Source organism: Convolutriloba macropyga, chromosome 9, assembly GCF_964194025.1.
Source record: "Convolutriloba macropyga chromosome 9, txConMacr16.3, whole genome shotgun sequence".
NCBI classification, from domain to species: domain Eukaryota; kingdom Metazoa; phylum Xenacoelomorpha; order Acoela; family Convolutidae; genus Convolutriloba; species Convolutriloba macropyga.
Genome location: NC_134476.1, coordinates 25,807,150 through 25,826,033, shown reverse-complemented (window position 1 = coordinate 25,826,033; position 18,884 = coordinate 25,807,150). Strand labels below are relative to the sequence as shown.

General features: G+C 35.5%; 1 protein-coding gene across 2 annotated transcripts in view; it reads right to left on the bottom strand.

Annotated features, from left to right (window-relative positions):
- Positions 1-13,414: 13,414 nt before the first annotated feature.
- LOC142345289 (tyrosine-protein kinase-like) overlaps positions 13,415-18,884 on the bottom strand; it is a 32,667-nt gene continuing 27,197 nt past the window's right edge. Inside the window, exons 8-10 of one of the 2 annotated variants that reach the window (XM_075397275.1) lie at positions 17,506-17,839; positions 14,272-14,503; positions 13,415-13,787 (exon numbers count right to left, since the gene is read on the bottom strand). In XM_075397275.1, the coding sequence (XP_075253390.1) occupies positions 13,484-13,787; positions 14,272-14,503; positions 17,506-17,839 (870 nt within the window). In that variant the 3' untranslated portion in view covers positions 13,415-13,483. The remainder of the gene's footprint in view (positions 13,788-14,271; positions 14,504-17,505; positions 17,840-18,884) is intronic. The other variant, XM_075397276.1, reaches the window with a different exon arrangement.

The window sequence follows — 18,884 nt, the reverse complement described above, 5'->3', positions numbered from 1 at the left end:
AAAGACAGTATTAGATAGTTTATTCCACAATCCTTAAATTTCTCATGCAACCCGGCGCTTTGTATGCACAAAGTTCTAACTATTACAATAAGCCTATCTTTGGTATGAAACTGAGAGGCTTATGACAAAGCCGATAATAATCCAGCACAAGAAACTTTGCAGAACTATGGAAATGAATTAAGAAAAATTGACAATTAAAAGGCCGCTTGAACTTCAAGATCCCTGTGGTGCTGTTGAGTGGGCAACTAATGTGGCGCATTATCGAACATAACTATTGGATTAACGCAATGTTTATTTGCTCCGAGTAATTCCGTACAACCAATCCATTTTAATCGGCCAAGTGGTCCTTTTAAGTATAGAAAAAAGGAATTTAGGGCTCTGGAAACAACGAATACGGGTTGAATTAAAGAAGGAACAGGAAACACGTCCATTCATGTGAGAATATATGAAAGACCACCAGATACGGGTAAGCGTCATCCTATAACAAACTAATTTGGTTTGCTTGGGCTTGATTTGCCTTGTATTATGTTGGAAGATTGCTAAGTCTATGTAATTATGTCAGTCGGATTGTATTTGATTTTAGTACACTTTCAAATAGCGTTTAAAAGATGTGTATGATCTCTCTACTACTCCTATTGTTTTCGGAGATTTCAGTGTTTCGTGTTCCGGTAGGAACTCAAGTAGTGTTGAATGTTCTTTCAGCATTTTTGACGTGAATTGAATGCCTTGTTCATTTAAAACTTAAGAGAATAAATCTGGATGTCGCTTGAGGAACTGCATTAGTTATTTGCATAAAATTTTTGAATTGAGTGTTTGGGCAAACATATTTTCGTTGAACACGTCCATTCCTGTGAGAGTAAATGAAAAACCACCAGATATTGGTAATCGTCCTCCTATAATAAACTAATCTGATTTGCTTGGACTTGATTTGCAGACGCCTTGATCTGCTTGTTTTGATCTAATATTGACAAAAACTGTAGTTCTTGTCAGTTTTTTTATTGGAAAGGAATTCAAGAGAATATACTGGAATATTTATGCAGGAAATTTTTCCAACGAATTCCAAGAAACGATGCCTACCAAAACAGTCTCTGGAATGGCCTAAATTTCAACGTGTTTATATCCGCGGTGGCCTTAATTTTGACGGTTTGGGCCCTCGGATGACGATGAATGGTGTTGGCTCTGCAATGGCGTGAAATTCAACGGGTTTGGCTATTGCAGGGAGCAACGGAAAACGGGTTCAATTGAGAATCGGGATTAAAAGCAAGCACAATTTTGCAACTTTCATTGGCATTGTTTTTGCTTTTATAATGAAGTAATCCCGATATTTGTTAGTCTTTCAGTAAAACATCTTTTTTTGCTGGTATATTCTCGACATTTTGCTTTGTACGTATGCTACCTTGTCCTAGTTACATTACTGTTTGTGAGCATTATAATTATTAATTCTCAATTACATAGGGTTTCTGGTATTTTTACGTAAAAAACAAGGCTTTGGGACAACTGAAACTGGAGTGTTAACTTGTATTACGTTGAAAGACTGCTAAGCCTATATATTCATGTCAATTGAAGTGTATTTGAATTTAGTTTGAATTCAAAATGCGTTTTAAAGATGTGTCTGATCTCTCCACTACTCCTATTCTTTGCGGAGTTCTCAGCGTTTCTTGTTTCGATAGGAATTCAAGTAGTGGTGAAAGTTCTTTCAGCATGTTTGAGGTGAATTGAACGCCTTGTTAATTTAAATGTGAAGAAAATTTATCTGGATGTCGCTTAAGCAACTGCATTAGATATTTGCATGAAATTTTTGAGGATATTGAAATGAGTGTTTGGTCAAACATATTTTTGTTGAACACGCCCATTCCTGTGAGAGCAAATAAAAAACCAACAGATATTGGTAATGGTACTCCTATAATAAACTAATTTTATTTGCTTGGTCTTGATTTGCAGACGCTTTGATTTGCTTATTTTGATCTAATATTGACAAAAACTGTAATTTTTGTCAGTTTTTTTTATTGGAAAGGGGTTATAGAGAATATATTGGAATATTTATGCAGGAAATTGTTCCAACGAGTTCCAAGAAATGATGCATACCAAAACACTCTCTGGAATGGCCTAAATTTCAACGTGTTTATATCCGCGGTGGCCATAATTTTGACGGTTTGGTCCCGTGGATGATGATGAAAAGTTTTGGCTCTGCAATGGCTTGAAGTTCAACGGGTTCGGCTATAGCAGGGAGCAGCGGAAAACGGGTTCAATTGAGAATCGGGATAAAAAGCAAGCACTATTTAGCAACTTTAATTGGTCTTTTTTTTGCTTTTCAAATGAAGTAATCCCGATATTTGTTAGTCTTTCAGTAAAACATCTTTTTTTTTGCTGGTATATTCTTGACATTTTGCTTTGTACGTATGCTACCTTGGCCTAGTTACATTACTGTTTGTGAGCATTATAATTATTAATTCTCAATTACAAAGGGTTTCCGGTACTTTTACGTAAAAAACAAGGCTTTGGGACAACTGAAACTGGAGTGTTAACTTGTATTACGTTGAAAGACTGCTAAGCCTATATATTCATGTCAATTGAACTGTATTTGAATTTAGTTTGAATTCAAAATGCGTTTTAAAGATGTGTCTGATCTCTCCACTACTCCTATTCTTTGCGGAGTTCTCAGCGTTTCTTGTTTCGATAGGAATTCAATTAGTGGTGAAAGTTCTTTCAGCATGTTTGAGGTGAATTGAACGCCTTGTTCATTTAAAAGTGAAGAAAATTTATCTGGATGTCGCTTAAGCAACTGCATTAGATATTTGCATGAAATTTTTGAGGATATTGAAATGAGTGTTTGGGCGAACATATTTTCGTTGAACACGTCCATTCCTGTGAGAGTATATAAAAAACCACCAGATTTTGTTAAACGTCTTTCTATAATAAACTAATTTGATTTGCTTGGGCTTGATTTGCAGACGCTTTGATTTGCTTGTTTTGATCTAATATTGACAAGAACTGTAATTTATGTCAGTTTTTTATTGGAAAGGGATTATAGAAAATATATTGGAATGTTTATGCAGGATCTTTTTCCAACGACTTCCAAGAAATTATGCCTACCAAAACAGTCTCTGGAATAACCTAGATTTCAACGTGTTTATATCCGCGGTGGCGTTAAATTTGAGGGCCGGTGTGGGCCCTTGTATGACGATGAATGGTTTTGGCTCTGCAATGGCGTGAAATTCAACGGGTTTGGCTATAGCAGGGAGCAACGGAAAACGGGTTCAATTGAGAATCGGGATAAAAAGCAAGCACTATTTTGCAACTTTAATTGGTATTGTTTTTTTCTTTTCTAATGATGTAATCCCGATATTTGTTAGTCTTTCAGTAAAACATCTTTTTTTGCTGGTATATTCTCGAAATTTCGCTTTGTACGTATGCTACTTTGTCCTAGTTACATTACTGTTTGTGAACATTATAATTATTTATTCTCAAGTATATAGGGCTTCTGGTATTTGTACGTAAAAAACAAGGCTTTGGGACAACCGAAACTGGAGTGTTAACTTGTGTTATGTTGGAATAATGCTAAGTATATATAATTATGTCAGTCGGATTGTATTTGATTTTAGTACACTTTCAAATAGCTTTTTCAAGAAGTGTCTGATCTCTCTACTACTCCTATTGTTTGCGGAGTTTTAGGCGTGTCGTGTTCCGGTAGGAATTCAAGTAATGTTGAAAGTTCTTTCAGCATTTTAGACGTGAATTGAATGCCGTGTTCGTTTGAAACCGAAGAGAATATATCTGGATATCGCTTAAGCAACTGTATTAGATATTTGCACTCAATTTCTGAGGATATTGAATTGAGTGTTTGGGCAAACATGTTTTCGTTGAACACGTCCATTCCTGTGAGAATATAAGAAAAACCACCAGATATTGGTAAACGTCCTCCTATAATAAACTAATTTGATTTGCTCGGGCTTGATTTGCAGACGCTTCGATTTGCTTGTTTTGATCTAATATTGACAAAAACTGTAATTTTTGTCAGTTTTTTTATTGGAAAGTGATTATAGAGAATATATTGGAATATTTATGCAGGAATTTCTTTGAACAACTTCCGAAAAAATATGCTAACCAAACCAGTCTCTGGAATGGCCTAAATTTCAACGTGTTTCTATCCGCGGTGGCGTTAAATTTGACGGTTTCGGCCGTTGGATGACGATGAATGGTTTTGGCTCTGCAATGGCGTGAAACTCAACGGGTTTGGCTATAGCAGGGAGCAGCGGAAAACGGGTTCAATTGAGAATTGGGATAAAAAGCAAGCTATTTAGCAACTTTAATTGGTATTGTTTTTGCTTTTCTAATGAAGTGATCCCAATATTTGTTAGTCTTTTAGTAAAACTTCCTTTTTTGCTGGTAAATTCTCGACATTTTGCTTTGTACGTATGCTACCTTGTCCTAGTTATGTTACTGTTTGTGAATATTATAATTATTAATTCTCAATTATATAGGGTTTCTGGTATTTGTACGTAAAAAACAAGGCTTTGTGACAACCGAAACTGGAGTGTTAACTTGTATTATTTTGGAAGACTGCTAAGTATATATAATTATGTCAGTCGGATTGTATTTGATTTTAGTACACTTTCAAATAGCGTTTTAAAGGTTTGTCTCATCTCACTACTTCTTCTATTGTTTGCAGAGGTTTCAGCGTTTCGTGTTCCGGTAGGAACTCAAGTAGTGTTGAACGTTCTTTCAGCATTTTTGGCGTGAATTGAATGCCGTGTTCATTTAAAACTGAAGAAAATATATCTGCATGTCGCTTAAGCAACTGCATTACATATTTGCATACAGTTTTGAGGCTATTGAATTGAGTGTTTGGGCAAACATATTTTCGTTGAACACGTCCATTCCTGTGAGAGTATATAAAAAACAACCAGATATTGTTAAACGTCTTCCTTTAAAAAACTAATTTGATTTGCTTGGGCTTGATTTGCAGACGCTTTGATTTGCTTGTTTTGATCTAATATTGACAAGAACTGTAATTTATGTTAGTTTTTTATTGGAAAGGGATTATAGAAAATATATTGGAATGTTTATGCAGGATATTTTTCCAACGACTTCCAAGAAATTATGCCTACCAAAACAGTTTCTGGAATGGCCTAGACTTCAACGTGTTTATATCCGCGGTGGCGTTAAATTTAAGGGCCGGTGTGGGCCCTTGGATGACGATGAATGGTTTTGGCTCTGCAATGGCGTGAAATTCAACGGGTTTGGCTATAGCAGGGAGCAACGGAAAACGGGTTCAATTGAGAATCGGGATAAAAAGCAAGCACTATTCTGCAACTTTAATTGGTATTGCTTTTTTCTTTTCTAATGATGTAATCCCGATATTTGTTAGTCTTTCAGTAAAACATCTTTTTTTGCTGGTATATTTTCGAAATTTCGCTTTGTACGTATGCTACTTTGTCCTAGTTACATTACTGTTTGTGAACATTATAATTATTTATTCTCAAGTATATAGGGCTTCTGGTATTTGTACGTAAAAAACAAGGCTTTGGGACAACCGAAACTGGAGTGTTAACTTGTGTTATGTTGGAAGAATGCTAAGTATATATAATTATGTCAGTCGGATTGTATTTGATTTTAGTACACTTTCAAATAGCTTTTTCAAGAAGTGTCTGATCTGTCTACTACTCCTACTGTTTGCGGAGTTTTAGGCGTTTCGTGTTCCCGTAGGAATTAAAGTAATGTTGAAAGTTCTTTCAGCATTTTTGACGTTAATTGAATGCCGTGTTCGTTTAAAACTGAAGAGAATATATCTGGATGTCGCTTAAGCAACTGCATTAGATATTTGCATACAATTTCTGAGGATATTGAATTGAGTGTTTGGGCAAACATGTTTTCGTTGAACACGTCCATTCCTGTGAGAATATAAGAAAAACCACCAGATATTGGTAAACGTCCTCCTATAATAAACTAATTTGATTTGCTTGGGCTTGATTTGCAGACGCTTCGATTTGCTTGTTTTGCTCTAATATTGACAAAAACTGTAATTTTTGTCAGTTTTTTTATTGGAAAGTGATTATAGAGAATATATTGGAATATTTATGCAGGAATTTCTTTGAACGACTTCCAAAAAAATATGCTGACCAAACCAGTCTCTGGAATGGCCTAAATTTCAACGTGTTTCTATCCGCGGTGGCGTTAAATTTGACGGTTTCGGCCGTTGGATGACGATGAATGGCTTTGGCTCTGCAATGGCGTGAAACTCAACGGGTTTGGCTATAGCAGGGAGCAGCGGAAAACGGGTTCAATTGAGAATTGGGATAAAAAGCAAGCTATTTAGCAACTTTAATTGGTATTGTTTTTGCTTTTCTAATGAAGTGATCCCGATATTTGTTAGTCTTTTAGTAAAACATCTTTTTTGCTGGTAAATTCTCGACATTTTGCTTTGTACGTATGCTACCTTGTCCTAGTTACGTTACTCTTTGTGAATATTTTAATTATTAATTCTCAATTATATAGCGTTTCTGGTATTTGTACGGAAAAAACAAGGCTTTGTGACAACCGAAACTGGAGTGTTAATTTGTATTATTTTGGAAGACTGCTAAGTATATATAATTATGTCGGTCGGATTGTATTTGATTTTAGTACACTTTCAAATAGCGTTTTAAAGGTTTGTCTCATCTCACTACTTCCTCTATTTTTTGCAGAGGTTTCAGCATTTCGTGTTCCGGTAAGAATTCAAGTACTGTTAAAAAATAATGTCGCTTAAACAACTGCATAAAATATTTGCATACAATTTCTGAGGATATTGAATTGAGTGTTTGGGCAAACATATATTTATTGAACACGTCCATTCCTGTGAGAGTAAATGAAAAACCACCAGATATTGGTAATCGTCCTCCTACAATAAACTAATTTGATTTTCTTGGGTTTGATTTGCAGTCGCTTTGGTTTGCTTGTTTTGATCTATTATTGACAAAAACTGTCATTTTTCACATTTTTTGTTGGAAAGGGTTATTGAGAATATGTTGGAATATTTATGCAAAGTTTTTCAACCAACTTCGAAGAAATGATGGCAACCAAAACAGTCTCTGGGATGGCCAAATTTTCAACGGGTATAGATTTGCAGTGGCCTAATGTTTGACCTTTTGGGCTCTTGGTTGACGATGAACCTGTTTGGTTATGAGATGGCGTTAAAATTGACGGATTCTGCTCTTGCAGGGAGCAACTGCAAACAGTTTGAGTTGAGTTTCGGTATTAAAAGCAAGCAGTATCCTGCAACTTTCATTGATACCGTTTTTGCTTTGCTTTTCCAATAAAGTGTTCCCGATAATTGTTAGTGTTTCAGTAAAACTTCTTTTTGCTGGTATATTCTCGATGTTTTGCATTGTACGTCTTCTATGTACTATGAACTATGTTTCAACGTTTCGTGCTCTAGTTGGAATTCAAATAGTTTTGAAAGTTCTTTCAGACGTGAATTTAATGCCTGGGTAAGTTTATACTAAAGTGGATATGTCTGGATGTCGCATAAACCACTGCATTAGAAATTTGCATTTAATTTCCGCGGATATTGAAAAGAGTGTTTGGGCAAAAATTTTTGGGTGAACACGTCTTTTCTTTTGATAATATATAAAAGACCACCAGATTTTAGAAATCGCCTCCTATGGCACACCAATTTGATTTGCTTGGGTTTGATTTGCTTTTTTAATTCTCATATTGATGATTTTCTAATTCGAGAAATAATATTTTTTCTTAAGTTTTTTATTGGTAAGAGATTATAGAGAATACATTGAAGTATTTATGCAGGAATTTTTGCCAACGACTTCCAAGAAATGAAGTCAAGCATAATAGGCTCTGAGATGACCTAAACTTCAACGGGTATAGATCTGCGGTGGCCTAAATTTTGACAATTTGAGCTCTCGGATGACGATGAATTGGTTTGGTTCTGAGATGGCGTTAAACTCGACGGCTTCTGCTTTTGCAGGGAGCAACTATAAACGGGTGGAGTTGGGTTTCGGCATTAAAAGCAAGCAGTATTCTGCAACTTTCATTGATACCGTTTTTGCTTTTCTAATAAATTAATCCCAAGTTTTGTTAGTCTTTCAGTAAAACTTCTGTTTTTGCTGGTATATTCTCGACACTTTGCTTTGTACTTGTGCTACGTAGTCCTAGTTAATTTTCTGTTTGTGTGATATTATAATTATTAAACCTCAATTTTTAGGCTTTTCTGGTATTCGTTCGTGAAAAACAAGACTTTGGGACAACTGAATCTGGAGTGTTAACTTGAATTATGTTGGAAGACTGCTAGGTCTATTTGCTTATGTCAGTTGGATTGTATTTGAATTTAGAATGATTTCAAATAGCGTTTTAAAGATGTGTCTGATCTCACTACTACTTCTATTGTTCGCGGAGGTTTCAGCGTTTCGTGTTCCGATAGGAATTCAAGTAGTGTTGAAAATTTGTCCAGCGTTTTTGACGTGAAATGACTGCCTTTGTCTTTTAAGATATAAGCGGATATATCTGGATGTCGCTTAAACAACTGCATTAGATATTTGCATGCAATTTCTGAGGATATTGAACTGATTGTTTGGGCAAACATATTTTTAGTGAACACGTCCATTCCTGTGAGAATATAGGAAAAACCATCGGATCTTGGTAATTGTCCTCCCACATCAGCTTGCAACATACTGCTTGTAAATTTGTATTCGAAAACACAGGAGATTGTTTAAGTTTTATTAATTGGTGTTTTAGAGAATTTGCATGCAGGCAAGTTAGACCGTTGTTTGATCTTTCTAGTGCTGCCAAGATTCATAAACCCAATCTTTGTTTTCTGTAGATTATTTTGTTTTCAATTGGTGCTGCAAATGCATCAGGACAAAAATAGAGAAAAATAGGAGGCGTCTGATTTGCTTGGGTTTGGGCTTTTGGATGACGATGAATGGGATACACATATTAAATTTACTTATTGAGGTTTCATTTTGCATAGAAAATGATTTCACTAAAAATTGAGTTTTTATTTGATTAATAAATTTTTATAATTGAAGTCATGGTAAATTAATTCCTCTCATATGAAATTAAATTCGATCAGAAAAATCAACTAAACTTGAATATTTCATTTGTTTCTGGTGTCCGAATCACCATTATCCACTGTTTCGTTTCTCGGCAAAACTTTTATGTAAACTTAAATCAACTTCAATATTTAAGCTGGAAACTTGGGGTCGGTCTGCTTCCTTTTGTCGGATAGCCGTAAATCTAAATGCAGCAAATCCATTTTTTTGAAGAAGCTGTCGTTCTTCTTTTCCCCTTTTTTGCAGTTTGTGAACCACTTGAGTCAATTTTTGTTGCCGTGATATAGTTTAAATGATAAGAAGAAAATAAGCTTTCTCAAATTCCATCTTTTACCAATTTTGTATCAATTTCCCGCTATGTTGTTTATAAATGAGATTCCTGGAAATAACTCCAACCCAATGGACAACCACCAAAATATTTTCTACTCGGGCATATTAGTTTCAAACAAATTGTTTCCCCGGGTGAAAAAAAAATTGAACCAAATTCGAGAAAATCTCAGAGTATCAAAATTTTAATATCTCCCTGCATTTTTTAGTTAAATTTGTCGGCTAGGAGCACTTTCTCGGCACTCTCACAGGGATTTGAACATAAATTTGATTTAAAAAGATAAGAAACATACTAATTGACTAAACATCGCAGGATCTCTTGTCATGACACTTGCTATGAAAACTTCAACATTTTTACGATCTTGCATGGGTTCAAAGAAAGATTCACCATGACATGGAAAGACATACTCAGTTTGAAATTTATAAAAGACCTTTAAACAAGATTTAGCACGCATTCATAGCCTAGAGCAGGATTTAACAGAAGCCATCAAGAAGCGTCGGAAATTTCATCATCTGCCGTTTAATTTTTAACACCAATTGAGCCTTGTTTTCGCAGTATTTCAATAAATGAAATGGATGCAAGCTTGGTATTATGTAAATAGTACTCGCCTTATAGAGATCCACCACCGGGGTTTCCTCTACTAAATTCTCATAAGAAAGATTCAAATATCGAATAAACTAATCGAAATCACAAGCAAAGCTAAAATACGGTTTTCAATTTTTGTTTCGGAACAAACTACGCTTATGCAGCAAGTACATTACCTTAGACAGTTAATTACTTCTGCAATCTTCTGGATGTTTTTTTCTTTTTCAGCTCCGTTTCAGTGGCTTTTTGCAAAAAAAAACACAATAAACACAGTAATTACAACTGGTGGAAAGACGAAAAAAAAAACAAAAAATGTGTCTCATATCTACCTCATCTTGAAAAACAGATTTTCACGAAAAAAATTTAATATGCAGAATGGACTCTTATGGAGAATTTACTCGAAAACACAAATACACAAAAACTAGGGTTTCTTTGCATCGTTACTGTCTCCAAATTTGAAATTTTTCTCCTTTTTTCAATATACTTTAGAGTTTAATGAAGGTTAAAGTTTTACAAAAATCACAACCCTGAGACCTGCTGGCATAAAACATCGAACCACCGGCTAATTGAGCAGAAATAAAATTACGGCATCAAAATTCTAACAACCTTTTTGCCGTTTTATCAATTCTTTGGCAAATCTTTTAGTGGCCATTTATGTAGAACAGTTTAAAATTATTTGATGTTTGTCATTTTTCCAAATCAAAGTGAAAAACTTAAGAAAATAGGTCGTCTAACGTATGAGCTGGTAGCCTGGCCGTTATCGGAACTTTTTGTTCGTTTAGTGTTCAGTGCTTTTACGGCTGAAATGTCAACATAAATATGAATAATTTGGATCAGACTTTCAGCGGCCCGTTCTTGTTTATAGTTAGACCGATGAATTTTAAGTTTAGTGAAAACAGAAAAAAGAACGATGAGAAAATCTTGGTTCGAAAACGATCATTGTTAATATCACGAGCTCAGCCCTAATTACCAATGGGATCACAACCGCTTCGTTCTTGTAAAAAATGTTTGAGGTAACACTTCCTGATATTGCTTTTAGATTTTTCCCGGCACTGAATTAAAACCCGTATGATAAAGCATAAAAATTCGATTTCCCAACTCATTGGTTGAACCACCAATGGAATAACACTCGCTTCGTTCTTAAGGAAATTGTTTGGGGTAAAACTTCCTGATCTTACTTTCAGATTTTTCCGCCATTGAATTACAAGCCGTATGATAAAGCAAAAAACTTTGATTTCCCCATTCCTTGGGTGAGAGGTCAAAAAATAATCAGTATAAATTGTCCCCGCTCACGGGTGACATAGTTCTCAAGGTCAACTCGCCTCTTGACTGTTGGGATTAGGATTCAAAGATAGCTCCCAAGCACAAGCAAGCTGATTTAATTTTTTATCGTATACGATTACGACAAGAGATCATATCACCCCGACCTTGGCTGGGCACAGCATCATCGCCCATTACATTTAGAGTCCCCGATTTACAGAAGTGATATTTTTTCTTGTTTTTGTACAATTTAACACCTAGTCAGTATTTAAGTGCAACATGGAGCTCATTGGGAGATAGGTGTAATCTCATAGCTGGAATGGGGGTTCGGATATCCAGGCAAAAGACTGCGGAACCTAAAGCAATTTTTAACGAACTTTATTTCTAATGTAATTTTGTTTTGCTAACAAATTTCAGCGAGCTGAGCTATCAGGTTCTTCCTGAATTTTTCTTTCAGAGGGATGTGTTGTCGCAATTCAGCCCAAATTGTCAATTGCCATAACAAATGAGATGTCTTCATTTGCAATCGGGTCTCTTAGTTTTTCGACAAGAATTGAAGACTGAAAAACGGATCAAAATTATGCAGCCTGAACTTGATCTGCTGATTGTCTTTTTCGTTGACTGGTGTTGTGTTTGGGATGCATGCTTGTTCCCAAGAGGAATGTGGCGTCACAAAACCTAGAATTCCTTCAGATGCTGCACGCTGAACCAAATTGGATTTTTGAAGGATTTCAATGCTGAACTGTCCAATAAATCTTCTATTTTTGACGGGTTTTGTATACAAGAAGCAACAAAAAGATCAGATCTTTTAGCAGCTCCTAAAACTTCAATTTCATCTACACAGTTCTTCTGGATCAAACTGTCATTTGTTGTCATGCTTTTGATTGGCCATATTTCATACTTATTCTTCTTGATTTCCACAAGCAGTTTTTTCCTGATTCGGTGAGAATTGCCAACGTTTTGCAAAGTTCGTTTTCGATACCTTCAATAAATCTGTCATCAAGATAACAGCTATGCTGCCAGAGTTTTACGTAATTTGCTTTCGATTTTGATTTCATTTTTTTTGGAATAAAAAAAATTATCACAAAAAAATTGATACACAGAATGATCCCTTCCGACTACACAAAAACTAGGTTTTCTTTGCATCGTCACTGTCTCGAAAGTTGAATTTTTTCTCATTTTCCAATCTTTTTCAAAAATCACAATCCTGAAGCCTGCCGGCATAATACATTGAACCACAGGCTAATTGAGCAGAAATAAAAATACGGCATCAAAATTCCAACAAACTTGTGCCGTTTAATTAATTCGCTAGCAAACGTTTTAGTGGCCATTTCTCTAGAACAGTTTAAGATTATTGTATGTTTGTCACTTTTGCAAATCAAAGTGAAAATTTAAGAAAATAGATCGTTCAACTTATGAGCTGGTAGCCTGGTTGTTATGGGAGTTTTTGATTAGTTTAGTGGTCAATGCTTTTACGTCTGAAATGTCTCAAAACGAATATGAATTATTTGGACAAGATTTTCAGTAATCTGTTCTTGTTTTTAAAAAACCAAATTTTCCCTGTCGCTAAGACCAATGAATTTCAAGTTGAGTGAAGATAGAGAAAAAAAAACAATTAGAAAATTGTGGTTCAAAAACGATCATTGTTAATATCACAAGCTCAGCCCCAATTACAAAGGGATCACAATCGCTTCGTTCTTGTAACAACTGTTTGAGGTAAACATTCCTGATCTTCCTTTCAGTTTTTCCCGCCTCTGAAATTCAACCCGTATGATAAAGCATAAAATTTTTATTTTTCCATTCATTGGGTGAGAGGTCAGAAAATAATTGGTATAGATTGTCCCCGTTCATGGGTGACACGATTCTCGAAGTCAACCCGCCTCTTGACTTTTGGGATCAGTATTCAAAGATTTGCTCGCGTTTCATATCAAGTAAAACTCATGTTTTCCGGGTAAGCTCAGGACACTGCACCTAGTACACTGCAAACCCTAACCTCCTCTTTGTACTTCACCACTCTGGGATGACCTTGTGTACTCCACTTTTCCAGTTTATCCCGTTTCAAATGCTGAACTTGATCAAAAATGTGCGGAAAATGATATTCCAAAAATTTGCGAAAAAGACGGAGCACCAATATGATCTAAAGTGCTGAGATTTTAGAAGACCTACTTTCCTACATGGCTTTATTAAACACGAGAGCTCAGATAACAATTTTTGTCTCTTTCCTTTCTACAAAAAAAAATCTGCATCGACTACAAAAACGTTGTTTTCAGTTTTCAACTGCGGAACTCTTTTCGGCGTCTGAAGCGTCCAAACTATTCGCAATTTCATCAGCGCAGTTTTTGTGAATCACTTTTAAAATCCGCCTGAAAGATGGCCTCGTATCCGCCTCCTTCCTCCAGCATTTGGTCATGACTTCGTAGTACCAGTCTGGACAATGAGCTGGCTTTGTGAGTTTGTTCTCTTTCATTACAAATTGCATAACCTCTTTGTTGCTCATGCCCTTGTAGGGAGTCTGGCCTTTGGTTATAATCTCGTAGCACAGCACCCCGAAACTCCACACGTCTGACTTTCTGATTAAAACAGACACAGATGAATTAAACGTACGCTCTAAAATCCCTAGCTTAGTGGGCTTATAGTGCCCCCCCCCCCCCCCCCCCCAGGCGCACGTTCTTTTTACATAGTAACGTGCTATATAACAATTCATATAATTCGTAATTGGGGTTATAAAAAACAATAGGTGGGGAGGGGGGGGGGGTAAGAAAATATTTGCGGCTATTCATGCGTATGTTCATCCATTTTTATAATTTCATCCTATACGACATCTGTTTGTATAACTATAGTGTTCACTAAATTAAGTTGAACTACGAGAAAAAATTCTTGATGTGTACACAAAAAAAATAAGTTATGATAATTAAATTAGATAAACTGCAAAAGTTGAGCAATTAAACATTGTGGAGTTATTTCTCAGCTCTTAGTTACAACCTAAATCAACCCAAATTTTACGTCTTTTAACTGCTGTCTTTATGTATCAATTTAAATTACAGCTCGACTTACATCGTGAATTTTCCCTTCAGCATCGCCTCTGGGGCAGTCCAGCGCACTGGGAACTTACTTCCCCTCCTGGCTTGGTAGAAATCAGTTGTGAGCCACCTGGCCAGTCCAAAGTCACATATCTTGCAGACAGTGTTGCGACCCACAACTACATTCCTGGCTGCCAGGTCCCTGTGGATGAAGTCTTTAGACTCTAAGTAGCTCATCCCACTCGCAATGTCACCTGCGAACAACACTATAACAATTCACTTCTATTGAAGTCCTCAAATCAACCATAATTCTTGAATATTATGAACTCCTGCTAAATATTGTATAAAGGTGCTTTTTTAATTTGTACAACGATTTGGCATATTTTCCATGTCTAATTTTTCTTGGTTATCTTGAGATGATATTGTTTCTTGATACCAAACGCAATTATCTAGGGAGTTCGTACATATTATGATGTTACATGGAAACATTTATGGCAAGATTAAAAAGTTTTAGCATGTTTTAGAACGGCATACCACAAGGAAAGTTTCGTCGAGTGTACTGAGAAGTCTTTTCAACGTTTAATTGCAATAAGCTGACAATTTATATAACAGGTAATATGATGAGCATTGGAAAATTACCACACCAAATCTTTTTATGATAACAGCGAGGTAAAAAAAACTGGCCAATGCAAGCAAGAAGGTCTCAATTTAGATTTTTAAAAATGACGTCTGTGTCCACATTAATAAAGTATGTGACAAGCCTTCACACCTTTGCCTAGTTCCACATGGCGCTAGTATTTTATTTATATTAGAATGATTTTGCCTGGTCTGTAATTGAGTGTAGCTTAGTAGTATACAACAATACATCTCTGAATGAATGAAATTCTTGAAGGAGATGGAAATGTGTCGAATATGAAAATTTTTGCGCGGTTTCACTTCTTATTCGGTATCATAAAGTGTTTCTATCTGCCACGAATTCCGTTGCTTTACGACTGACTCAGAAAAAAACTTAACTGACCAATTAGTGTTGCATTTATTTTTCTTTGCGTAAACAGTTTTATACCAACATTCCCCAACAAAAAACTAGCCTGCAAATTGCCGGAAAATAGCCGTGCTAGATGCTTGTGGCCTTCCATGAATTGAAACAACTAGAGAAATAAGACAGATTGACCACCAGTCCTTTAACTAGTAAATTATCATAAAATTTAAAGTTCATTAAGTGGATTCAGAAGCCATTTTCTTGAGTAAGGTAAGTCACGCAATTGGTGTAAAAGCAGAAAAAATGACGTCATGCACACCAACTTTAACTGTAAATCAGTTGAACTCCCTGAAGTTGAAAAATTCAATTTCTAGAAATCAGGTCGCAGGAATCATCGATGGAGACGACGCATTAAAAAAAACATAGCAGGACAAGTCCTGAAATATAATTCAAAGACGTTTACTAATTTTTGACCTGACAATCACTAACTACGTTTTAAAAGACAACTGAGAGCTGTTAGTAATGAGACTAAGCAAAAAAACAACACCAGAACAACAAAAACAAGTAAGACTAAAATTTCAATTTTATTTTTTTTTTGAAAAGATAGGATCAAAATTTTGAAAAATTTTTTTTTTGAAAAGAAAATAGCTGCTATGAAATTGTCAATAAATGTTGATAAGTCCTCTCAATAATAATATTAAATTATAAGACACAAAACACAAAATTTGCAACAAAAGCTTGCCGACACTTAGTATAAGAATCAAAGAACGCACCAGCTGCTGAAAGATACAATTATATCAATTAATTGAGTCCTCACTGACCACCGTTGAGATCTGTTGTCAATGAGATTAGGTGATAAGACAGCAATAAAAACAAGGACACAAGCGAAAATAAAACGTCACTCTGATTTTTTTAGAAACAAACAAGCGTATAAGTCAAAAGAGCAATATCTATGAACTGAAATAACAGACTTTAGTTGAAGTTTTGTTAGCAACCGGCAACCAATGAGACCTGTAGAAAATGAGACTAAGTTAAGACGACAAAATTGAGTAGGAAAACTTGCAGTGTCAAGTCATAGAAAGTAATAGATTCGAACAAAAACGGTTAAATTGATAAACCTAACCCTCTTAGCGGCATCAGAAAGCTGTCTTCAATGAAGTCAAATGGTGATACATCAAAAAATGCAATACATACTTGCTGAACTAAAAAATTCACTCAAAATTTTGAGAAAAGTATTGTCGAAGTCATGAAAACTACTAGCTATTAACTCGAGCCATTAATTAGGTTTTTCATGCCTCATTAAGCAGCAATCAGACTTGTCATTGATGGTACTAAAAGATAAGACACCAGATAGATTTAAAAAGGGCAAAATCTAAAATTCACTAATGTTTTATGACAACAAATAGTGGCAGTCATAAAAAGTTTTAGCTGCCCTTAATGAATTCAAGCAAAAGCAAATAGGCACAATTAGATAACATATGTACCATCCTAAAAGAACTGAGGCAGAAGAAACTCCGAAAACGGATGTTAAATTGATGCACCTGAAGAAAATCAATCTCAGAAACCGCCAAATTGTTCAAACACCAACTTCTCACTCCACTTTAAAGGTATTTTGAAAAAAGTTACGCCTTAAACCTGTTTGATTTTTTGCTTCTCTTACTATTTCAGAGTAACCAGAATCGCCAATCTCATTTGACGTGAAGAACTCGAAAAAGGCGTGAACAGATCTTAAAAAAAGACAGCGCACCAAGACAATTCAAATTCTTTTAATTGATAAAATCCACGACGTCCCCATTAAAAGCCCATTAAACGTCCCCATTGACAATTTTGTTCAAAATTTTTGAAAATAAATTCATCCTAAATGGTTGTTAGGCCATATCATAAGCTTTTTAAACCCAGTATTTTTAAAAATGCTACAAATTAATGTAAAATTAATTGTAAGTGCGATGAAAACTTACTCCCTTTAGCGCTCTACTTAAATGCATTCACCGCAAGATTACTTTTTTCTCTACCCGGGTTCATCGAAAAAATTGGCGTCTATGCAACCTACTATTAGTTTGAGCTAAACCAGATAAAACTTTCCCTGAAAGAATTGATCCCTGATGAGACTCAAACGACCGCACATTTGTCACTTCAGCGCTCGAAATGACATCAAGACCACAAGAGGTCATAGCTAGGCTTGGTTGTACGACAGTCCAATAAGCTTTTATTTTGCCTGTATAGAAAAGTGGCCAGCTCACTTTTTTTAGATTATAGACGAATAAAGTTTTGTGTAAAAAGTTTCATTACCTGCAATTCCTGTCAAAAACTCGGTGTTCAAATTCTCGGCGTCTTTTTGAAGAAAGTCTTTCAAACTGCCATGCTCCGCAAGTTCTGTTATAATATACATTGGTTCTGACTCACTACATACTGCATATAATTGAACAAGGTGCTTATGATGTAACTGTTTCATAACTCTCGCTTCCATTAAGAACTCTTCTATCTTCATAGTACTCTCAGACTTGAGAATCTTAACTGCCACGTCCAGAATGTTGTTCCAGCGACCCCGCCAGACTTCTCCGAACTGGCCAGAACCCAACACTTTGTGGAAAGTAACCTCTTCTTTTGGTATTTCCCACTTGTCCTGAAAGATAGAACCGTTCGGTCGTTTTGTTCTGTCAGAAAAATTATTTAAGCCAATCAGAGATAACTGTTTTTTCTTATTTCAAGGATACGCGTAGCACAAAAATGAAAGAAAAATAATCATATTGGCCAGAATGACAAAAGTTAAGTTTTATTTTTGGTTTATTGCGAAAGAGAAGGTTATACTGAAGCAAAAATGAGTTAAAATAAAGAAATATAATAGTATGCGAAACAAAGTATTTCCAAGAGTGACCCAAGAACTGGATGGCAACCTCTATCTGATTTCTTTCAAGACTAATTTGCGGAGACTAGATTTTTCAATTGATGTCATCAAGATTCACGCTTTTATGCTTGTTTTCAACTGTTCTCAAAGGAAGTTAACTCGATCTAAAAATTAGTGGAACTCACATGGCGGCAGTTGACCATTGAAGCAGAAAAGAAATGAGCACCGTGTTTATTTTAATTTTACTTCAAATCTTAAAGCTGGTCTATGACGACATATTCTAGCGTAATTTGAAGCAGCTTATTGAATGTGTTCATTTTCGTGTTGATGATTTTTTCAGAAGATAAAAGCGTTCAGAAAAAACAATTTAGCTGGGATAAAATCATAAATTAGTGAAAAGAATCCAAGTTTCTGCATTTTCAAACGAAAAGAGCTAAGAGTCTTATGTAATACAATAAAATGTTCCGGGTATTGCAGGGTATAGAACGAAAATGCAGCCCTTTTGAAGTGAACATTTAGCTGAAACAGTGGTGGCAATTCCTGCATGGAGAAATAGGGACAAAAAATTTGATCATCTTTGATAAAATAAAACCCACCTCATCACAGAAACAGCACTCTAAAAAGGAAATCTCAGAAAGACAAAAAAAATCAAATCGATATGAAAGGAAAATTTTTTTTTCGTTGTAATAATTGTGTTAAAGAAATTGAACTGAGAAAATCAACACTCCTCTCTTGTTGTTGACTTTTTTGATAAAAAAATATAGCCGGCAGATTGCCGGAAAGTAGCCGTTATAGGAGCTTGTGGTCTCCCGTGGAAATGAAA